The sequence below is a fragment of the Mya arenaria genome, chromosome 16 (assembly GCF_026914265.1).
Source record: "Mya arenaria isolate MELC-2E11 chromosome 16, ASM2691426v1".
Classification (NCBI taxonomy): Eukaryota; Metazoa; Mollusca; class Bivalvia; order Myida; family Myidae; genus Mya; species Mya arenaria.
In genome coordinates, this window is record NC_069137.1 from 51,654,019 (window position 1) to 51,670,752 (window position 16,734).

The window sequence follows — 16,734 nt, forward strand, 5'->3', positions numbered from 1 at the left end:
AAGTTGATTTTTAAATTGAATGTAACAATCGTTGCGCAATCAACCTTTCAGCTCTCTCATGGTATCATTTTAAGCACGATTGTTTGATGCAGTATATTTTTTATAACATGATTATATTGGCAAACTTACAATCAGTGCCCTGTATATAATGAAATATTGTTGTAACTTACCAAATGCTACAGATCGCGGTAAGTTTGCATATTAAGTCTCGACTATTTGAGATATGAGAATCATTTAAATTACATAACATAACATAACATTTATTCAGCATTAAAAGACATATCAGCCATAGCCAAAATGCAAAACATATGAAATAAATCATTTAAAACAAATCATCGTGAAGAGCAAAGACATAGTCAATAGAGAAGTATACTATATATCATATTATCAAATTCTCAACATAATTAGATTATCGATCCCCACAAAGATGCATGATATGAATATTTACTAGCATTGTGCATTGTTTTTCTGCTGTCTGGGACAAAAGGATAATAATTTTTTGTTTATTGGCCAATGGCAAAAGTATGGTTAAAAATTGTTTTCGTAGGTTATGATATTTTGGACATACTTAAAGAAAATGATATTTATTTTCGATGGCATTCATATTACAAAAGGTACATATTCTATCTGTTCTTGGGATGTTTTCATGTCTTTCTGTTTCGATTAATAGTTCATGTGAGGAAACTTTGTCGTATTATTTCGATCGAAATCGGTTGTATATCTTGATTTAACCAAATTTCTGACATTCCAATTTCATATAATATTTTCTTTATTTGATATGCCCAATTCATGCCACTGTACGTATTATTGTTGTCAACGTCACTTTTTAACATTTCAAATGTATTTTTGATTAATGATGTATTACTAGATTTTAATATTCTTATCCAATACTTAAGCATTCTTATTTTTCGTTCAGTTATCATTGGGTGCCAAATCAAAACAATTCAACACTCTACAACATGGTAAAATAATATGAGCATTAGCTATACGTTCGAGTTCATTTTGACGACCGACAGAACATGGACCAACCTCGCACCATTTCCTGTAGATCGCCAAATTGAACTCTAAGTTAGTTGATGTTTGCTAAGTTGACACAATAGCTCCGCCCTTTGTGTAGTCACTAGGGTTTTGTCGCGAAAGTTAAACCACCCAGGCGTTAGTTTCATTAAATGAGTGTCGGGCAACGGTAAACTATCTCGACTTTGTGAATGTGTTATAAAATGAAATAAAATTGATTGATGTTTGTACAAAAATGGAAAAGCACCCCAAAAAGTGAACGATTTTATGAAAATAGTTACAATGATATTTACAATGCAATGTTTATATTGACATATGAAATTCTAATGTTCTGTAAATCATGAAAAGCATAGCTTAGCATGTCATTATAAAACTACAAAACCTATGTGTGTCGGCCAATGGTAAACTCGCGACTTTGTGAATATGTTATGAAAGCAAATCCAATTGATTTATATTTGTACATAATTAAATGGAAAAGCACCAAAACGTGAAGTCTTTTATGAAAATAGTTACAATATATTTACAATACAATGTTTATATTGACAAATGAAAGTCTAGTGTTCCGTGAATCATGTAAAACATAGCTAAGCATGTCATCAAATAACTACCAAACTTATATAATCATGTGTTCGTGTCAATGGTAGGAGGACGTATGTCATTGTTCAGAATTGGTCAGCACTGTTCATTCCCTCTGGATATCCCCACTTATGTTGTAATACTCAGCGTTATCTGCTGCGTTCCCGGAATGGAGAACACACTCGTGGCAAAAGTAAAATTGCTCCTGTAAGATTAAACAATGGGAAACTAATTATCATTATGTTATGATAACTGATTTTTAAAATATGCACACAGAAAGCATGATTCCTATTTCAAAACGCGATTCGACTTTAAAAAGTCCTCATCAGTTGAGAGCAACTGAGTACATTTACATTAACAACGTCATAAATAAATAACATGACGTCATGAGTTGCGAAAACGATGTTATATTTTCTAACCCAATTACATTTTGCTAGTCACTTTGGCATACATACTAACAAAGATGCTAAATCTGAAAACTTTTAGTACAACTATTAAATAGTATAACACACAGATACCTGATTGGATTGAGAAAAAAATACAACGATAAAACATTTTGTATCCTGGCTCAGTAGATGTATATTTGATTCATGGACATTCTTTTTAAACAAACAGTTTTAAATTGTGTCTTTCATCGAACCGTCACCTTAGTGCAAGAACGCAATATCTGCTTCTATTTCTGTATGCAGTTATTGAGTTATTGCACTAAGGTGTCGATTCAGTGTACAAGTATGTTAAATCTTGAACCTTGTGCCTCCTTAAAGATGCATTGTTAATTGTTTTGAAACTTGGTCAATGTCTGCGGTTTCCATTGTGTCATTGTGATCTCTATTACCAACCAGATGTAACTACACATGCAGTACGAACAAGGTTGTTTTGAAACAAAGGCCCAACCAAACAATAAACCTTATTTGCCTGAGGTTTCCATTGTATCCTTATTTTACAACTCTATTACCAAGCAGATATTCTTACACATGCAGTACGAACTAGTTGTTTTGAAAATTAGTTTTATATTCACCTTATTTGGAATAGCGAGCTGTCTTCTAGCTCTGACTTTCATCACGACATTGACCACACTGACTTTGTTATCTTCACTCAGTGTTTCAAGTAATGTCGAGACAACACAAAATATGCCGCTCTTTCCAGCACCGTTCCTGTCACAAAGGAAATATGCCGTGTAAGAGATGGTGTCTATTATCGTAGAAATAAAATAAACGAAACGTTTTATTTTTTCCAATAGTATACAGTCAAAACTCGCTATGTCGAAGTCGTTTGTGGCTCGGGAATTACTTCGAGATAACGAACATTTGATATAACCGAATCACAGAACATGTCTAACTGAAACCAAAATATTCGAAAAGTTCGATATAACCGGAAAATAGAGACAACAGAGTTCGACATAAAGAGTTTCGAATGTACTTGTTTTTCAAATATTTTTGAATTTTTTATTTACAGATTTCGTCTTTTGTATGAATGATTTTAGGATTTAAAATTAAGTAGTTTTTAATAACTACATTAACTCATAATTTAAAGGCGAACGGAATCTAAAACAAAGTTTGTACGTGCAGACAATGCACCAGTATCGGTCCCTTAAGATGAGATGTCTTGGATACGTCTTCAATCTCTTTGATAAAGGCAACGAAGTGTTCGGGCTTCTTAGGAACATTGTGTTCTGTATCCCAGTCTAGGTATTCATAGTGTGGAATGGTCACATCTGTCTTGGTCTATAAACCAACAAAAACATAATGTTTACATGCAATGCTAGCGATGTAAAATCGACAATGAATTAAAGGTTGTTATTGTTGTTGTTGTTGCTTCGATTAATTTTATAAAATTGATCACACATGTTTGTTTTCGAATAAAACGTAAGGACACTAATAAAACTACAAACAAATTTACAAACAAAAGATAAAATGACATTTTGCTAATTTGCGCACAATCACAAGGCTTGAAGCTGCACTCTCACAGATTGTCAGTTTTGACCCTTTTAAAAACAAGTTATCTCAAAATCGGCTTATTTGGGCATCAATGCCTTCAATTTAGTTATAACGGATAATTCAAAATGGAACAAATCTCAAATGTCGGAAAAACTGCCGTAAAGTTCAATTTTCCTAAAGCGTTAGTAGCGTTATTAGCCATAAAATATCAATGTTTCGAACTTAAAAATGATAAATTGCGATCTGATCTTTTATCAGCAGACTTACATGACAATTTCCAGACGTGTACGCACAACTTTGCTCATTCAAAAACAAAAAATAAAAAAGTTGTCAAAACGATCCATCTGTGAGAGTGCAGCTTTAAGTCTGACCTTTTCTGCGTGTTCGAAATGCAGCATTTTTTTTACAAAGTGTCTTGAACTTTGATCTGTGGTGGATCGTACGGAAACCATACCAGCCTTCATTGTTTGATTTGCACCAGGAAAATATAAGCCAATGCCCTGTATAGAACAATATCATGAGAAGCAGGAAACTATATTTTTACATCTAAATGAAATATAGAACTTATTGTTTATCTAGAATTAATAAACCCGTTCCTTTTATGATTTCTAGAGCTACTCTACTGATTAATGACGTCACATTATTATTTGTTACAGTACTGATATTTAAAATATATTAACATGTTATGTCATTATGGCTATGTCATTTGTGATATGAAAACAAAATTAAATGGAAAAGAAACGCAATGTTAACACCACTTTAAAAATGCACTCTTACTCCGAAATAAGAGTTACCATAATAAATACAATTGTTTAAATATACCAAAAAGGATTAATAAACGTCAAAAAGAATGGTTCTTATGAAGGATACCGAGTTTAATTTAAAAGAAAGGTGCAGAAAACACGGTATTTCTACATTATGAGACGATAGTAGATCACAGTCCATATTTAAGCATTCTCCAATCGTTCAGCAATTAAATACACGGTTACAATCTTGTTATCAGTAGTTAACAATTGACATAATCGCATTATTTAGTAAGAAGCTAGGTAATGGTTTATCACTCAAAATTTTATGATTGTTATACATGTGTATGTATTGATTTTGAATATGAGTGTCACTTTAAGGTAAGCGTGAAATAACAAACCTTCCCAACGTGTTTTTCCAAATGTGCCTCCATACTAACGATACAGGAACAGTTTTCTTGAACAGCAAGTGAAATGAAATCGCCAGCTGTGTCCGGCAGAGGTGTTTGTGCAACTAAGAAGCGGTGTTTTATTTTAAAACTCTGAAATAGAGATGTGTCACAAATGCAGTGTAGCGTTTTGTGTATCTCGTTTATTGTTTGGTTGGGCCTTTGTCTCAATTCCTATAGAGGTATATCTTGTCTTGTTCTATGTAAAGGTTAGTGTTTATTAAGTAATTTATTCGTGAATAAGTAACCCAAGGAAGCGGTAACCTCCCACATTGCACCAGCTTTAAAATTAAGCAGAGCGCCTGTCGAAAAGACCTGCCAATCAATTCAAGATATTGTGACGTCATTTTAATCATCGTTGGCACTGAAATTCTGCCTATGCGAACAGTTGGCGGGGCTATATGCGCATGCGCAGTTATAACAATTTACTTTATCCCGAAGAGTCGTCTTCAGAAATAAGTAACGATTTTGCACAAATAAGAAACGAAACATTTTAGAAATCTAGCGCCCCTGATTGGCTAACAATGTAGGGCAAACATTAAAGGATAAATTGTAATACTATTTTGAATTTAAATGGACTGGACAACTGTCATCGAGGAATATATTTAATCTATATTTATCATGTCATACAAAGCACACACTTACGTCGATGTATATCGCATTGATGTAATCAGGCTCGCCGGGTTGTAAACACAGATAGAGACGTGGTCTGCTGGAGTCACCTAACAATTCACAGAACCAAGAATATAGATGTTAACATACACAATCAACTTACTTAGTTAGGTTTCTACTGTACACAGCAGAACATGTTAATTGTTATCATTAAAGTTTCAAAATAATTATCTGAATGTACACAACAACTAGCAAGTTTTCTATTTTAACATACGTTTAACTATTCTAAATACTTGTATTATTTTTTTTAGATGATAACAGTGCATATCTAAGGTAATTAGCAAAGATGCCCTTATGTAAAAAAAGGCCATGGTACCTGGTATATCAGCGTGTTTCCTGTTCTTTTTTGTGAGAAGCCGATTCCTTTTCATAGCCTGTACTTCCTTATCGGACTTCTGCTCCCGGACCAATTCCATTTTCTAATGTTTATTTGGTTTAAACAATAATTATTTCGATATAACATTTACAATGAGTTCATTTTAACAAATTTGACCATACTCAAAATTAACTGAGACCAAATATGTTATGCATTGAAAGAGAACATGTAAATTGTGCACATAACAATAGTGTAGACAGAATTAAGAAGAACGCCTCGAGGCTTATGCTATGTCTCGCTTCGGTAAGTCATTCACGCTGCTTATGCTGGTGCGATGATTGCAGTGATTCGAAAAAATATCATCCTACAGTCGTATGGTAAAAAAAATGGTATGTAAAAACAAGTCTGTAATCCCTGAAGTGTTTATTTCGTAAGCAACGTTATGTTTGAGTAAAATTAAAGAAAAATATACATACTAGGAGCATGATATTTACTTTTTAGGTCAAATATTGATTCATTACAGCATACCAGTTGATACTTGGTGTAACAGTCCTACCTCAAGCTGCTTCTTTATCTCCTCTTTTCCGGATTTCTCCATATATTCATGGAAGTGTTCTCGTTTTACCATCGAACACTCAAGAGTCAATGAATAAACCAAAGCTTGGTGAAGATACTTGTATTGACTCTAAAATAGCAATTACAAAATAAGTATTTGATTGTGCGGTACTAAATGAACTATAATCAACAGAAGTTGCAACAAATATTAGTGTGACGCTGACATAAAGTTTAGAGAAGTATAGTGGTAAAAATGCCCACATCTGACCGCAATCAATGCCGCTGACATATATATTTTCAGTCCTTCTATCGTTTTACCAGAGTATGATTGGGAGTTTAGTTTCTTAAAACGCTTCGGCAAACCGTTTCACAAAACCGCCACCTGATGGAGCACTGTCAAAACCTTTTTTTGAAAAGAGGTGTTTCGAAGTGTTTAAGGGAACTAAGCACCTAATCAAACTCCTTTTATAACGAAGGCGGGTTTCTTTAAGCAGCATAGACTGTCCTTATTGTCATTTTAAATGGTGACGAACAAGAACAGTTATAATCTTTAATTTAAGTCATCATTCGAAGCAAATTGTTGCCTTCCGACGTAGTATTTGTGACGTATTCTATCACGTGGTTTCCATACAAACCTTAATATGCTTTTCTCTTCCCATGGACTAGATTAACATGATTAATATTAGCGTATACGTAGCTGTGCTAAAGAAATAGTTTAATATTAACGTGCGGGTAAAACTAATTTTATACAATATATATATAAGTAAACATCTCACCAAAGTCTGAATCATGTTTGGCCTGTTCTGTCTCATGTTAAGGACACACCCAGGGATATCTATTGTTCCTTCTACTCACCCTCTTTTGTCAGAATGTCTAGAGCTATGTATGTACCCGTTCGGCCAACACCAGCACTGAAGGTACAGAAAGCTCAATAGCTACTTCTTATACGTCCACCCATAAGGTAGACTAAGAACAAGTATTTTGTTACTTCTCAATCAACTCTGTATATAAACAAGTACCGCTATTGCCAAGAAGATTATTCTGATTCTTTATAGTATTCTTGTATGTGCTTAACGTATACTAGTAGTTACATAAATACATATGAAACGACTATCTGACTATTCATATATCTATACTAGTATATATACATACTACATTTCAACACTTTATATTTTACAACGATTGTGAAGAAAATCATGATAACTTTTACTATGTCACTCTCGTTGGCACAATGTTGCGCGAGAGTGTAGTCTTCTGGTGCGGGAGAAACCGGAGAAAATCCACTTGTCCGGCTTGGTGACCACTAACCAAACTCACATGCGCACAGGTCGGGAATCGAACCCTGGTCGCCTTGGTTAGAAGCGAGTGCGCTAACCACTTCGCTAACCGGACACTTTTTGTCATTATCTATCCATGCGGATTTCCGCTCCCATGGACACCTGTCATCATGGGGACTCATTTGTTCCTTTAACAGGGACTTGTTTGCGCTGGAAAGGCTTACAAATTGGTCCCTTTATGCCGACCATGGTTTGGCTTAATTGTAAACATTGTATCTAAATAGAGCTCTTCTATGTTGACAAATATATTTATAACCATTTTTTTCATATTGCCTTTTTACTTTTTTTCACAGAATAAGATTATAATTTGAAATGTTTTTGCTTTGTTTTAAAAATCTTAAGGTGTTTGTGCATGAATATTTTTTGATAATCAGATGAAGCATTTGTGATTGAAATGCAGTATGTGGTGACCTTTGACCTATTCTTGGCGATAATTCGTCTTTCAGAAGGCATAGCCCCTATCCATTTTATTGAATGCAATATTGCTGGCTCTCATTCATTAACAAATTCTGTCTTCAGACGTCACTTTTTCTGAATTGATTTAAACTAATTTCCATCTTACATTTTTGTATTGCATTTGCTACACTTTTTGACCCCCCCCCCCCGCTAAAAGTCAGTATTTTTTAATCAATTTTGACATCAAACCTGCAATGCACAACTACTGGTCCTTCGAGGGAACTCGGCAAGGCGTTCACCCTCTGTCTAATGTCTATAATTGATGTGACGTCATCAGGGATGTCCTTGTCTGGCCAGTTCGTGAACTGTAGATGATGTAGACTTCTTTCTTCAGAGTTCTGATACCATGTTTGGAGAAGAAGAATACAGTTCAAAGCGACTGATATAGAAAACCGTTTTATTTTTGTTAGTAATTTATATATTTACAATGCATTCCATGTGTAAGATGAATAACACTTGAGTGTTATTGAAATAATACAAGTTCATACATCTGTTAATAAATTAACGATCTAATAAAAACACTATAAGGATTCGAACCAATTTTATTGTTTTAAAAAATATAAGTTGGTCTTTATTAAAACATCAACATAAACAGAAATAACTATTTATAAGGACAGTGAGTGTTATAAATAGTGAAAAATAAAAGGTTGCCAGGTTGGGTTTTAAAAGCTTGTCATAGAATTTGCTCAGGTTATTTAGCTTCAATTCAAGGATCATTTTCACACATAACATTTTTGAAAGTTAATATAATAGTATTGTGCATGTCAATATACGGTAGGTATTTATCCTATCATTAACAATATATGGCGAATAGAAGATAGTGGAATTCATCACCAATTTCATTTAGAGTACACAATTGACATTTGCTATCGTTTCTATCTATACGTAGTGATCTTCCTTTTCAATTGGTAAATGATTATAACAAAGTCTTACATTTATTAGAGACTGGACAAGGTTTTCATTTACATTGAGATAACATTTTTTATTATTAATTTTAAGTTCCAATTCAGTTTGATAAATTCTGTAATTGGAATATTTGGAAGATTTAAAAACATCACTATTCCAGGGCTGTTGGAACTGGTCTTTTAAACAGGTTTCGACTAAATTCAACAAAGATTGCTTTGAAGCAGCATAATATTGGTTCTGCCATATAAAGCTCAAACCACATTCATCAAGAATAGCTATGACATTACTTAACCATCCATAATGATGTTCACGAGCAGTAAAATCTTTCAATAGAATCTTTTACAAAATAGATGACATATTTTATTGGTTATGGGTCAGTTTATACCAAAATCATACTATGCGTTTTTTAATCATAATTCTTAAAAAGTAACGGCCAAGATCACCAAACAACATCATATGAGAGGTGCTTTTTTAACATTCAGGATATACTTCATAAAATCAGTTTGCACCCTTTCTATCAAATAGAGATCGCCGTAGCCCCATACCTTACAAGCACAGAGTAAAACAGATGCAACACTTATGCAAATAACTTAACTTGGCAATCTAATAATAAACATAGGTACATCTAATCTTCACATAAAGACAAACTAAAGCTTTCTAGCCTGCTCAACAACATGTTATTTTAAAGTTGTTTAACAGTCTTCTTTTTGAAAAAAGTTACACCAAACTATTTAAAAGAATCTACAACTTCAATTTGTTATTAACAAAGATGTTTCTATTGCGTCTTGGTCTATTACCAAATACTAAAACTTTTGTCTTTTCAACATTAATGTAAAGCTTCCATTTATCGCAGTTATCAGCAAAATTATTCAGTAAAGAAAATTGGCTCATTTTCAGATTTAGCAAACAGTATTGTATCATCTGCATACAATAATACAACTATTTTCAAGTACATATCAATACATAAGTTGCTTTTACTTAACATGTAATGCTCTAAATCATTTAAAAACAAAGAAAACAGTACAGGTGATAAATCTTCGGCTTGTCTGACACCGCTGCAACATTGAAAACATTCTCTTTTATTATTATCAACAGTAAACATAATTTAATATAATTGTTATACATAATTTTTATGAAATTAAACAATTTCCCATTAATATTAATATATTAAACAAGTTTTGCCCAGAGGCCCGCTGTCCATAGAGAATCGAGCGCCTTTCTAAAGTCAATAAATGCACGGGTAGTTTCTTTGGCAGCTAATTAGCATACATACGCTTACGTTAACTTTCAAAAGTATTCCTATCTAATTAAAAGATTCGGGACCTTCTACTCATTTTAAAAAGGGAAATACACGTAATAATTTTGGCTTTATTCCAATAAGAGTTATAAGAAAAATTAATCATATTTGAACAAACACCTTTTACATCGAGGGAAAGATGCCATCAAAAAGTATGTATTTGTAAACGTTCTTCTTATTCCAATAATACCGCTTAACGTTTAACTACTTTTTTGAACAATGACATTTGAAAAATGTAATGGTTAACAAAATAGGTAACGTTGTTTTATTAGTTATGTTTTATGATTTACCTATTTTTGATAAAGCGCTTGGTTCGTTGCAACCTGGTACAAGTACACAAAGTTAAATCTGTATCAGATAAGTGAGTAAAATCGAAAGTCATTCTAAATCATTTGATATTTTTTCTTCCATTTATGAAAACACATTTATTTATACCAGATGATGTATAATTTCTTTAGTTTTAATATATAAACCTTCATTATTTGCACCCCTATTGCTTTTTGGACGAACATATATTCATATAATGGTGATCACAACATCTGCTTAATATCTCTGATAGTACAAAACCGACCCTTGTGATTGGTCAAATGAAGGTTTACTTCATAAAATGCATGTGACGTCGATGAAACAACTGACGTCATTGCGTTCAGCCGCATTCACACAACGTTCCATTGTTTTCGATGCGTTATTTTTCATTGTTGTAGTTGGGTAATATACCAGAGGAATTTTGTACTTAATAAGTACAGATATTGAACATTGAATATGTTCGAATTGCACTTCATGTGTGTAGAAAAACTTTTGATCAGAGGACGGATAATCGTGAAGTGCTTTCACTGCAATACTGAAACATTCAACCCTTTACCCTGTCAAAAGACTGAGGAATAATAACCAATTTCAATGTACCTTAGAAAGCGTAAATTGTCTCCAAATGAAATCTGCGTACAGTTTTTCAACCTTGCATACAACTTCTATAGCGCCGTATAGTTTACTTTGATATCGGTCGGGCCAATATTGCTCGCATTTTATGTTCTGCAATTAAATAAATATTAACTTACTCATTATACTTATATCAATATGATTGTTGACTACAATTAAGGACCAAAATGATTAATAAACTAAAAGGTGACGGCACTCTTAAGGAGTTATTCTCCTCACAAGAATGACATAGAATCATCAAGGTACTAAAATATATTTACTTAATTCATATCTATATAACATGTGGTAGCGTATGTTTGATGGTAATCATGAAGAAATACCAAAGCGTAAAAATTGTTGCTGCTGTTAATCTATTTCAACATTGTTTATATATATTTCGAATTCAGTCATTTCATAACAAAACAATAAGAAACTCAGAAATCATTTAAATTTTATTCTATTCTTACCTCATCCTCTTCCAAGTTCCAACCACATCACACATATCCCTAGAAGGTCACATAGATTAAAATATCACCTTACCTTACCCTCTACCAAACTGGTCACCATGACAATCTTCTCCACTTCCTGTTGCCAGACCATTCGCCAGAATTGGCCAAAATTGCCAAGCTGCTTAGCCATTGGACCTTAAAATTACGTTATTGAATAGAATAAGCAAGTACGTTCGCACTTGCTATTCATAATAGTTAAAAATAGGTTTAATAGGAGTTGAATTTATTGTCTTCGCAGTTAGTCGTAAAGTGTTAGATATACATGTAATTAGTTTTAATAACATATTGTTACACAACAAATTTAAGTACAAAACTACGTGATATTACCCAAAGTAGCAATATATGCATTGCGCCTTCTGAATCCCTGAAAAATGTAATTTATGCTTTTAAAAATGACATCAAATGATTAAAGAAGTTTATATTCACTCCATACTAATTATAATGTGAATTGTGTACCACAGTAATTGCTTTAAAAATGGGTAAATGTGAATCAGCCATCCTAAAGCATGTACAATATTACGTTCGTTTGAAATGTTTAAGCCAAATATCAACTTCATCATTAGGTTAACGCACATTTTACATTACACTTACCACAAAGACGTTTTGAAATGTTCAATTTCTTATGTTTGTATTGGCAGATACAAATTGGTTTATTCATACTATAACAATGGCTACAATGGCAAGCCTTGTAGCCAACTATTTAACGATGACCCAACGGTAATGCGTCTTAAAGTTAAGGCTCAACATACACTAAATCAGCGGCACAAAACATATCAGCAAAACAATGACATATTACATATATATTTATTAAAAATCTTTAAATATGAATGTGTGGGTAACCTTGTTGGAGTAGTCCACCAGACAGGAGTTCAGTGGGGATATAATTCATTCCAATGTAATACAAACGTACGATATTGTTACGCTTCCGACAGTAAGCATTTTTTGAATAGCTTAAAATATACTTTTAAGTAACGGACTCCTGTGTTACAACAAACATAATTATATAAGGGCCAGAAACTAATTACAAAAAAACTGCTTTGGTAAGAAACAACATACGTCCATATAGCTTGCATTAATGTAGTCTGTTTTTCCACCTCGTACTATAACTCGCGAATCATCATCTGAAATGAAACAGGTTAACCTTAGATCATGAAAAACATACAAACGGTATAAATGGTGTACAAAATGCAAACTAGCAACCAAAACACTTTTACGCGATGAAAACATATCTGACTTTATAAGAAATTGTAAGTATCCTTACACGGGTAGATTCCTTTGTATCTATTACTGTGCATGTTTAGTTTCGTTTGGGAAACTCCATAGGCTTTCACAAGACCGTATGGAATTTTCTGCAAGAGATAAACCATTAACAACTTAAATAGATTGAACGATAGTAAAATAAAATAAACACATCTACAGGAAACATTTGCTCATAACTCTCGATTAAAAGATATAAGATTTGTTTTGTAAATTCAGGTTGTTCACGTACCTGAAACTCTTCTTCAAGGTTCTTTAAACGAATGTTTTGTGCATATTTTAGTAGACCGGTCACAGGCAATTTCAATGTGCTAATTTTTTCAGCGCTGTTATAATAAACACCTCCATTTTCCTCAAATTTTACTGCAAGTTCCCTTGCAGAGGCATCATCCTCGTCTGCAATGTCGTCAAATTGAGTAAAAATTATCGTTTAAAAATATCTCGTTTGCGATACCGGTAAACTAAGTAAGCATCGACATATTATCGTCAACTGGTATTTAAAAACAAATTTCGCCTTAAATATCGTTAATTTTATTGTAGAAAACCATATGGGTCTGGCGTATCGTAATTAGATTTAACCCAATATTTATATAAACAACTACAGAAACAAGCTCGGTAGTCAAAAGTTTTAAAATAAACCCCGTTTAATGGCACAGGGTCATTGCCAAAGCCAAACATTGTACATCTATAGTGTAACTTTTAAACTATTCATATTACAATCCTACCAATTTCAAGACTATCTTCTGTAAAAATATGCGTCGTTTCCTTGCCGGACCTGTTGTTCGGTGGTGGACTCTGGATATTGGGGCTTTCTATGATGGTAACAGAGTGTTACTGATTAATTTAAATCAATGTTCAGGTATGCCATCCATTTTGACAATATTTAATAAATCTCTAAACGCTAGAAATAAGTAAGCGAAATATGATCCGTTCACTACCATAACTCTATGTTCAAAGAAACGATTATTTTAAATATATACCTGAATTACTTTTCATTAATTAATAAATCATTGTTTTATTTCTTTCTTTTTTTTTAAATAGATTTTTTTCTGTTTCGTATGCATCTTATTTTCAGGGCAACCAACCATCATTTACACTGTTTGAAATTATTCTAAACAGGCCATTTCATTAACATTATCTTATACATTACTTATTTTGGAAGTACAGGAATTTATTTGTAAAGTATAACAGTGTGTGTATACCACGTGATAAATTGCGTCATAAATGCTACGTCGAAAGGCAGTGTTTTGCTTCGAATGAAGACTTTAAACAAAGATAACTATTTCCTCACCATTTTAAATGAAACATAGAGCTGTATACGCCGCTGATATGGAGTCCCGCCTCCGGTCTTTTGCCAGAGTTTGATTGAGAGTGTAGTTTCTTCAAACACCTCGACGAATATTTTCACAATACGGGCGACTGACGGAGCACTGTCAAAACATTATTTGGGAAACAGGTGTGTCGAAGTGTTTGATGAAACTAATCGTCTTATCAAACTCCTGTAATAAAACGAAGGTGGGACCCTTAAGAGGCGTAGACTGCCCTTTATTTTGTTTGAAATGGCGTAGTAAAAGAAAAGTTATCTTTGATTTAAGTCTTTATTTTAAGAGAAATATTGCCTTCCGACGAAGCATATATGACGTAATTTATCACGTGGTATAAACACACTGATGACGTAATTTATCACGTGGTATACACACACTGTATCATTCGGAACTCCTCGGCCATTTTTTCAAAAACAACCTCGGATGTATTTGGACGGTTTACATACTCAAAAAGAGGTACGTTTAAGTCCGCTACAAGAATATCGCGTAGTAATTTTATTTAGCAGTTAAACTTTATGTATTAACACTTCGGAATCTTAATTATGTTTGCAATTATACACTCCACTGGTAACCAATTTAAACTTATATCAATAAATGCAACTCTAAAACACTAAATTGAATTAACAATATCATTAAAAAATTACGAACTACTTTAACTGATGTACCGGCATACATCCGAGGTTGTTTTTGAAAAAATGGCCGAGGGGTTCCGAATGACACTGTATAAGAAGTTCATTACCTTTTCCCAACGCTTTCGGAAACGACACACGTGGAAAGATGTAAGCTAAAAATAAAATAAAACAATCGTTTCACACAGAAACATATGCGGATTGAATGAAGATAGCTTGTTGTGTCTTATGCATTCATTAAAACATATGCACAATTCCGTTTGTGTATATTTTACAGAACTGGACGGCATCATAGAATTTAGGGGTCAGTTTGCATTTCAGCATGGGAAAAAAATGGTTATAGATTCGGATTTTGATGATTTCGTTTTGTATTGCATAATGGGTTTGTCTGTAGTTGTGTTCATTTTTATACCAACATATGCATGTCAAACATTATTATTTTGTCAGTATTTGGTCCCAAATGACTAAGTTAATCCTGGCCAATCTCGTGTGCCTTTACGTTGAATTATCCACATACCATGACTATTTAAATACTTTATAAATATATGTATTAACAGTCAACTATATAACTCACACAACATATAATAGTATGTCAATGGCACTGGCCGCTAGCCAAATAACTTGCAGGGTTAGAAACAAACCAAACTGCGATTCACTTTTTTCCCCACCCACTGTTGTTCGCTTGTTAGCATAGTTAAATAACTCCTTTGACAACGGTCATTCCAGATCTCCGCACACTATGTCCACACATATAATTATGATTTGATCGTCTGCAAATCCTGCTGCAAAGATTAAATATTGTCACACAGATCGCCATGTCCAAGAAGTATACTGCTATCTCTATAGAAACATAAAATATGACCGAAAGTTCGATGGAGTGAAGATGAAGTGTGATGGAGATCATCTTTATACCATATTTTTTATGCATTCATTCCTGACAAAAAAAACTTCTTAATGAAAAACAATAAAATCGTATTGAACAAATGTTGTTTTCGTTATCCGAAACGTATGCCCGGAGTTATCCGAACTTATGCCCGGAGTTATCCGAACGTATGCCCGGAGTTATCCGAACGTATACCCGGAGTAATCTGGAAGCATTCGGAAGATGTGCGAACACTATGAAGTCTATTACTGATACAACTAGTCGGGTAGTCTTTCTTTCAAAAAATAATCTTAACCGTTCCAGACTGGTCAGTTGCATTCATTGGTGTACCAGGTATTGGAGGGAATATAGACCAGTCATGGACCTCTGGAGATATGGCGACGAAGGATTTAAGCTGTTTTCTCGGCGAAACACAGCGAGCCTGCTCTCTGCACTACAGGAATTCTTCACAATTAGACAATTGGGGCGAACTTAGTGTATCACTGGTATGTTTATGCACCAAGCAATTGTAACCACGCCCCTCCCCCTACTCCTACCCCCAAGTCCGGGGAAAAGCGGGAACTTTGGGTCCAGCCAATCCCGGGTAAAATCCCGCCCTGCGGGGATAAACTGCTGGTAAACCTCCCGCCAAATGCCCCCGCATCCCGCATACCTAAGGAATGCCCAACCCCCGCTTTTTTCGAAGCGAAAGCAAAACCACCCCATTCACTCAACACTTCGGAGCCACCTGAAAGGTTAAAACGCGGCCCATTTCCCCCGTTTTCATCGGACCTGGGAGGGGGCGTGGTTACAATTGACTGGTGCATTATATAAACAGAGTTGTTTGGTGATTTCCGTATCTATAAATTTTTAACATGCACTAGTGCACTGTCACACGGGACCCCCATTTAACATCCCTGACGGAAGACGATATTTTACTGGAGCGGCGGGGAATCGAAACTGCGACCCCTGGTTT

At 34.0% G+C, this 16,734-nt stretch overlaps 2 protein-coding genes across 3 annotated transcripts; both read right to left on the minus strand.

The window, feature by feature from the left end:
- Nucleotides 1-500: 500 nt before the first annotated feature.
- Nucleotides 501-7,108, minus strand: LOC128222590 (receptor-type tyrosine-protein phosphatase S-like). 2 transcript variants are annotated; one of them, XR_008259169.1, is made up of 9 exons: nucleotides 7,042-7,108; nucleotides 6,267-6,395; nucleotides 5,711-5,813; nucleotides 5,368-5,444; nucleotides 4,675-4,815; nucleotides 3,902-4,030; nucleotides 3,171-3,317; nucleotides 2,612-2,747; nucleotides 501-1,798 (listed from the first exon to the last, which is right to left on the minus strand). XR_008259169.1 is itself a non-coding variant. In XM_052931678.1 (9 exons), exons 1-9 carry the CDS (start codon nucleotides 7,075-7,077, stop codon nucleotides 1,700-1,702), a joined length of 1,008 nt encoding a protein of 335 aa, XP_052787638.1. In that variant the 5' UTR covers nucleotides 7,078-7,108; the 3' UTR covers nucleotides 501-1,699. The 2 variants fall into 2 exon arrangements, 1 of the variants encoding a protein (XP_052787638.1); XM_052931678.1 differs by having other exon boundaries at nucleotides 2,612-2,749; nucleotides 3,162-3,317.
- Nucleotides 7,109-7,112: 4 nt separating this feature from the next.
- LOC128221781 (receptor-type tyrosine-protein phosphatase S-like) lies at nucleotides 7,113-16,429 on the minus strand. The gene is made up of 11 exons (XM_052930382.1): nucleotides 16,316-16,429; nucleotides 16,110-16,212; nucleotides 13,668-13,754; nucleotides 13,175-13,338; nucleotides 12,947-13,034; nucleotides 12,742-12,806; nucleotides 12,013-12,049; nucleotides 11,717-11,820; nucleotides 11,165-11,290; nucleotides 8,248-8,396; nucleotides 7,113-7,176 (listed from the first exon to the last, which is right to left on the minus strand). Exons 1-11 carry the CDS (start codon nucleotides 16,427-16,429, stop codon nucleotides 7,113-7,115), a joined length of 1,101 nt encoding a protein of 366 aa, XP_052786342.1.
- Nucleotides 16,430-16,734: the final 305 nt, after the last annotated feature.

Coding starts and splice junctions, on each gene's coding strand:
- LOC128222590 (XM_052931678.1), bottom strand. CDS start 7,077: ATGAGACAGAACAGGCCAAACATGATTCAGACTTTG. Junction 4,031..4,674: donor TGGAAAAACACGTTGGGAAG/GTTTGTTATTTC, acceptor TGTTCTATACAG/GGCATTGGCTTATATTTTCC. Junction 2,750..3,161: donor GACCGATACTGGTGCATTGT/CTGCACGTACAA, acceptor TTCCTTTGTGAC/AGGAACGGTGCTGGAAAGAG.
- LOC128221781 (XM_052930382.1), bottom strand. CDS start 16,429: ATGCGGGATGCGGGGGCATTTGGCGGGAGGTTTACCAGCAGTTTATCC. Junction 16,213..16,315: donor GCTTTTCCCCGGACTTGGGG/GTAGGAGTAGGG, acceptor GAATTCCTGTAG/TGCAGAGAGCAGGCTCGCTG. Junction 13,755..16,109: donor TATATTCCCTCCAATACCTG/GTACACCAATGA, acceptor TTACCATCATAG/AAAGCCCCAATATCCAGAGT.